General features: G+C 48.7%; 1 protein-coding gene across 2 annotated transcripts in view; it reads left to right on the forward strand.

The window, feature by feature from the left end:
• Nucleotides 1-4,649, forward strand: part of LOC144105737 (cytosolic endo-beta-N-acetylglucosaminidase-like) — an 80,202-nt gene extending 75,553 nt beyond the window's left edge. Inside the window, exons 8-9 of one of the 2 annotated variants that reach the window (XM_077638845.1) lie at nt 2,380-2,631; nt 4,372-4,649. In XM_077638845.1, coding sequence (XP_077494971.1) covers nt 2,380-2,631; nt 4,372-4,636 — 517 coding nt within the window. In that variant the 3' untranslated portion in view covers nt 4,637-4,649. The remainder of the gene's footprint in view (nt 1-2,379; nt 2,632-4,371) is intronic. The other variant, XM_077638844.1, reaches the window with a different exon arrangement.
• Nucleotides 4,650-6,138: the final 1,489 nt, after the last annotated feature.

Raw genomic sequence — 6,138 nt, forward strand, 5'->3', positions numbered from 1 at the left:
ATTCTTATTACTTAGTTATTTCACTCTTAAGGTCTGGGTCTGCTATCACTAGATGGCGTAGATGGCACAGAGAGACGTATTAAATCATCAGTTTCATCACTTTACTGAATATCGTGAACTTCTGTACCTATCCCAGGCCATTAATACTAAGTTTCATTTTCTTGATAATGATGTTCAGCGGTGCAGTCCTGGCTAGTGTGTTAATGTCCATAATCATGCTCTGCAGTTCGTCCTAGAAGCTTCGTAGCACCGCAGCGTCACCAGTAAATTGAAGGTTACCAAGGCTGTATTGCTGCCTCGCCTATTAAATTCCTACCCCCAAATACCTCTTGCCAACAAGTGAATAGTTAGCAACGTAGAGATTCTCACATTGCCAGGTAACCCTCCTGATTTTTATTTCACCTGTTTTTCACTAGGAGCCTGCGGACTCTCTACAGTCCCTAATAGCATTTCCTACCCTCCTCCATGTGCATTTTTGCGCACGGACCGGCTCTATAAAGGACGCAGTGAAGATACGCTGAAAGGTCGCTCTGCGCATGCTTAGCTAGTGATAACGCCACCTCTCTCGGACGGGGACGCGATAAGTCGGTAAGCTGACATACAGTGCGCACGTGCATCAAAACGCGACGATTAAAAATCTTTTTTTTTTTGGCGTATGCTGTGCCATCTGTCGAGAGGATCAGGGGACTCGGTGAAGAGTGCAGCCAGAGTCCTTAGATACATTGGTTAAGTATTCGGTTGACTATACAGCGCACAAAATATGTGGAAGAAGTAGCCCTGGTTTCCTCGCAGCGTTATATCGTCCACCACGAACTATAAATATATTTCAGCATTCAGGGTACCCTCAATAGATGCCAGCATTAGGTCTCCTCTGTCCTTGAGCAGTCGTACTAGCTGTATGCTTGGCGTCTCTCGAAGTGCAATGCGGCCTGCTGGCGTTTTTATTGCAGCGTATCTCTGTCAGCGTTCTTTTTCCGCTCAGAAAAGACGTTAGAAACACCGGTCTTAGTCTGCAGTGGTGTCCCAGGAGTTTACTGCGTCACGTGTGTCCCCGACTGCGCCTGCGAGTGGCATGGTCTCGAAAGTCGCGAAGAGATAGAAATTCCTTCTGAGTCCTAGTTTACATTAGCGGGGTGGTGCGACGTATCTACACAGCAAGCCTGAAGAATGATGAGACCAGGACGTCATTGAAAACATGTATACATTGAGGAGCACTCTAATGGTGAAAGTTCCCGGGAAAGGCGTATAGTTTTTTTTTTCGCCAAAAAGCATCCGCGTCTAACCCTTAACCAGACGGAGGCTCACGCGCTTAATGCTCCACCACAATCACGTTGTTAAGAAAACAGATACGCAGGAGTGGCGCGCAAATGCCACCGCTAGCTTTCTAAAGGAAAGGAATAACAAGAGGAGAGAGGGCGAACAAGCGTGAGCCAAAGTCACAGAACAGACCCTGCATTAGTATTGATGACGAACTCCGGCTAAAGCGACGACTGCCCTAAAGGCGAGTGACTCGGAAGTTAGCACTGGGGCTCGTCACCAAGTCCTCTGTAGTTGGAACTGGCTGCAACATGCACAAGTTTCGAGTGGAGTCTCTGCCGGCCGCTTATAGTAGCCCGAAAGTTCAAAAGTACACGCGTCCGTGTGATTGATGTTCGCAAGCTCGTCCACAAAGCAAATCTCTTGACCTGCTGTCCTCCTTCAGACTGCGGACGCCGCGGTTCGCGGAATTCGGATGCATTCAGGATGGAAAACTTAGAGCCGGGTGGAGCAGACACGAACTTTCTGACTCGAGTGGTGTCTATGATATGGGATTGAAATGTGACTGATATAGGTCTGAGACGTGGTTGTTCCTCTATAGCTCACGCGCATAATCTGCATTGTCAAGCGTGCTGTTGCAGATAATTTTTGGTAATTCGTAGTAAGAGCATGCAGCGGTGCACCTTAGGCAAGCTGTTACTCACTACGCCGACCTTGTTTCCGGAATAAACGAGTTCTAAGACCAAAAATAGGCAGGCTGTGTAAGTGCTAGCCCTAACCACTCCATCAAGAATGCCATGCTCTATGCAAGAGTTGCTGATTTGCCCCATAATTTGGCAGCTTTAAAAGTAAGAGTGTAGACTTTCCTTATGAAGTATATAGGCGTGGGTGCCCTTGTTGCGAGAGTACGGAGACATTACAAATATGAATGTTACAAAGCGCTTACTAATGTAAGAAAATCAGTGCTGCACTGAAAATATCAGTGGTAATGACGGGCGAATATATTTCGCCGCGGGTTCTCACTATGCGCTGCGTCAATGGGCGCACAGCTTTAACCAAAGCGCGGGAGATTACAACGGCTGTCGCCACTCACGTTCTCTGATCGCCATATGTCTGCGACAGGTTGTTCAGCTGCGATTTCCTGCTAGGCGCACTCGTCGTCAGCTACGCGTTCAAACACACTGACGCCAGAAAGTTCGCCAGTCAGGACGTGGCACTCGTCTTGAAGGCCAAAACCGCTGCCGGAGACACGGAGGAGATCTTCCTCGGCATGGTAGCTACGCAGCCGGAAGGGGACAACTACGTGCTCAGGCGAGAAGCCGCTGGCGTCCCTGCTGAGGCCTCGGACGTCCTCGAACCTAAGTGGACTACGAGGTACGCAACCAGAGAAGTGCTGAACAGTTGATGATATTTGTGCAGGAACTTTGAATACGCTTCATTGTAGACGCGGTCCCATATGCTACTGTAGGATATAACTGCTTAACGAAGGGGAATGTGTCGCCGCGCTGCCTCAATGGTCATGGCCCTCGGCTGCTGACCAGAAAGACACGGGTTCGATCCCGGCCGCGGCGGCCGAATTTTGATGGAGGCGTAATTCTAGAGGCCCGTGTAGTGTGCGATGTCAGTGCACGTTAAAGAACCCTAGGTTGTCCAAATTATTCGGAGACCTTCACTACGGTGTCCCTCATAGCCTGAGTCGCTTTGGGACATTAAACCCCCATAAACCATAAAGCAGAAGGGGAACGTACCCCTGAATGAGCGTCCTTGCAAGAAATCGCGTCCCCATATTGTCTTCACTTCGTAGTCAACCACCTTATTCTTGAAACGGTCATTAGCAGCTGCTCGTTAGGAGGGAAAAGATGGTATAATGTGTTGAGATAATTTGACGATGCCATTCATTTTAGTCTTCGCTTAGTGGGTCGAGTTCGACAATGTTAGTTTACGCGTACCTGCAGTGAACAGTCAGGGCCTGACTTCGCTAAGTGGTACGATTTTGCTGTGTCAGCTCGGAAAACATTGCTGTTCGGAGATGGCGTCGTTCGTTCAAAGTCACTTCATCATCACATGACCAACCGTGCCGCTGCCCAGTGGCGACGGTACCCGTCGAACTTTGAGGGCGAGCGCGACAGCGCATTACGTGATTTCGTAGCACAAGTGCCACCACCACATTCCTTTGGGACCGACGGCAGTGTCACATCAAGATTGCGATATTTTTTACAATATTTGTCAGTAGGTCGTGTCATCCATTTGTCATGTCACGTGTAACCCACTAAACCTCTTGCATATAAACACCGTACCCATAGAATGAAGAAGTACTTTGATTTGGGCTAGTTGGTTCATATCTTGAAAGAAGTTAGGACGGCGCTAAAACGACAAAGACAAATTGAAGTAGATTGATAGATTGAAGTAGTCCACTAATAGGCATCGCACCTACAATGTACCCCACATACCAGTTTCTATTTCATAACTGTAATGTGTAGCCCAAAACACACGATAGAAAGACGAAGCAGCCACGCACAGCGCTGGCGCACAGGTAGTTATGAAAGAAATGTTGCTATGTGCGATTATGCGAAACCAAAAAAGTGCTTTGTATCCTGGCTTCCCTCTCAGCTGGTATTAGTTCCAGCCGGTGGAACATGCAAGTCTTCACATGTTTCAATGGTTTTTCTCAGAACTGGTTTGCCTGTGGCCGCGTGAATTATATTATTTTTTATTTTTTGCAACCACGTCTCGCGTACGTGTACATTTTCATGCCTTCTAACCTTGCAGGGAACACAGAAGGTACGGTTCAATTGTTCGTCTCTGTATTGCCCCAATTCCACCATCAGGTAGATCAGGCAATTGCTCACTATGGTGGTTACTCTTATAGTCACAGACATGTTATCACACGATGTCCGCCATATAAACACGGGAAATGACAGGAAGTACAGCCATCGCTTGGAGGCCTCATGGCTGTAAAACATTGTATATATGGCCAACGCTCACCGCTGGCAGGAATGTGAGCTTCTAGACAAGCGCTGCACCACACCTCTCGTGCAGTGAAGAGCAGAGAAGCGGTTTGTACCAATTAGAACGCCACTGGACGCCATATCTGTGGGTCTGTTCACTGCTCAGGAGTTACTACTTGCAAGACAAAAGAGGTGCCGAAGGGGCCACCTTGGACGAGATCGGCGTTCGGCTGTTCTATGCCGGTCCGGACGCAGAATGGTGCCTGCTTGGGCAGTTGGACGTGAAGCGACCGGAAGAAAGCAGCGCCACCGCAGACCCTGGTGGCGTGGCGGGACCGTCGAAGGTGGTTCAAGACTACGAACCGGTGGAGAAGCGGCCGCGAATGGCGGAGCCCAAGATTTCAGTGGCCGGACCAGAAATCGCTAATTGATAGTAAAATTTTACTGTGAATCGCCCCGCGCAGGACTTTTACTGGCACAGGTATTTTAGGGAGTATCTCCGTAGCTGATGGGGTCGTTCTACATTCCCATTGCGAATGCTGTCCAGGTGTGCCGGCTAGTGGGCACTGTCACTGTCATCCACTTTCTGTCCACTTGTTCTCAACGCGGCGTTTACGTGTGCCCGTCCAGTCAGAACTCTCAATAAAGCAGTATCATAGGGGGAAATGCGGGACAATTTCTGGAAGAAGGCAGAAATTTTGGCACTTTTGGAGGTAGGTGTCTTAAGAAGAATAAGGGAAGGTGTTTGGTACAAAGCGTGCTTGTATAAAGCACGCTGCATGACTAAACTTAGCAGAACACATAATCCTGCTCCGCGCTGGCTCTTATGCGGAGAGAGCCCGTCGTGACTAGCGACATATCACGAGATATGGGCAAAGAATTTTCTTTTTTTGCGAGGCGACGTTTTCGATCATTCCGCAGTCATTCCAGCAGCTCGCGCTATGGCGCCACATTACGACAAATAACGACCGAGATGTTCAAACGATCACGTTGCAAGGCAGTAGATAGATATACTTAGCATGGAAATAAAGGATGGGTTGGCTGCAGGAAGTGGCCACAGTTTTTTCCGTTACAAAAGGTATCTCTGACTGCGCGTAAAACGACTTCACAGCTCGTGGACCACAAGGCTTACGCGGGCCCTTTCAAGCTGTCAGCCTGTGCTGTTTTGCGTAAGTGGTGGTTGCAAGCGAGGTACCGCGTGCAGCTTTCGCCACTTCCGGGTAGTCAACACAGTCGTGTGCAAAGCGTAAAATCGGCTCATCATTCACCCTCTGGTTTCATCTCAGCCGCCAACAGGCACGGCGTCAAAGGCATGGGCAAAGAGTTGTCCACCCCACTTGCATGAAAGGCGGGCATTGTTGTCCCTAGAAATTCCATAGAACCAGGCAAGTAGGTAATCTCAAAAGCATTCTTAAATCTGAAGAAATGCCCCTGTGAAAGTGACGAATAAAGAGGGAATTGTAACATAGAAATGTGAAGCACAGTGTGGCATGCCAGACAAGTCTTGGGCGTCGCAGTAAGAACTAAATACTTAGTTTCTGGAGGGCTGAGGACCTGAGGTTCAGTGGAAAGATCGACAGCCCGAACAAGGAGGCCTAAGCATTCGTTCTGCAGCCTGATATGGCCCGATGACACACCCCGTGGGCCGAATACATTTAGAAAAGACCGTATACGACACCCCAATTTGTCGAGCGTGATATTGATTATTTTCATCATTTGGCCAGCTTCACTTCTCACTCTGTGGTATTCCAGTATACCCCAGCGCACAGCGGTATTCTCAAAAGAGAGAGAGAAAAAGACTGGAAATTCGGAGACTTAGGCCAGAGGGGAGGAAACCCTATCTTGATTCTCCACACTTCGGGAAAGAAAGGAAAGCGGTATTTCAGGCAAAAAAAAATCCGGGCAGGGTGCGCTGTAAAGGCGCTCACGACTT

This window comes from Amblyomma americanum, chromosome 9 (assembly GCF_052857255.1).
Source record: "Amblyomma americanum isolate KBUSLIRL-KWMA chromosome 9, ASM5285725v1, whole genome shotgun sequence".
Classification (NCBI taxonomy): domain Eukaryota; kingdom Metazoa; phylum Arthropoda; class Arachnida; order Ixodida; family Ixodidae; genus Amblyomma; species Amblyomma americanum.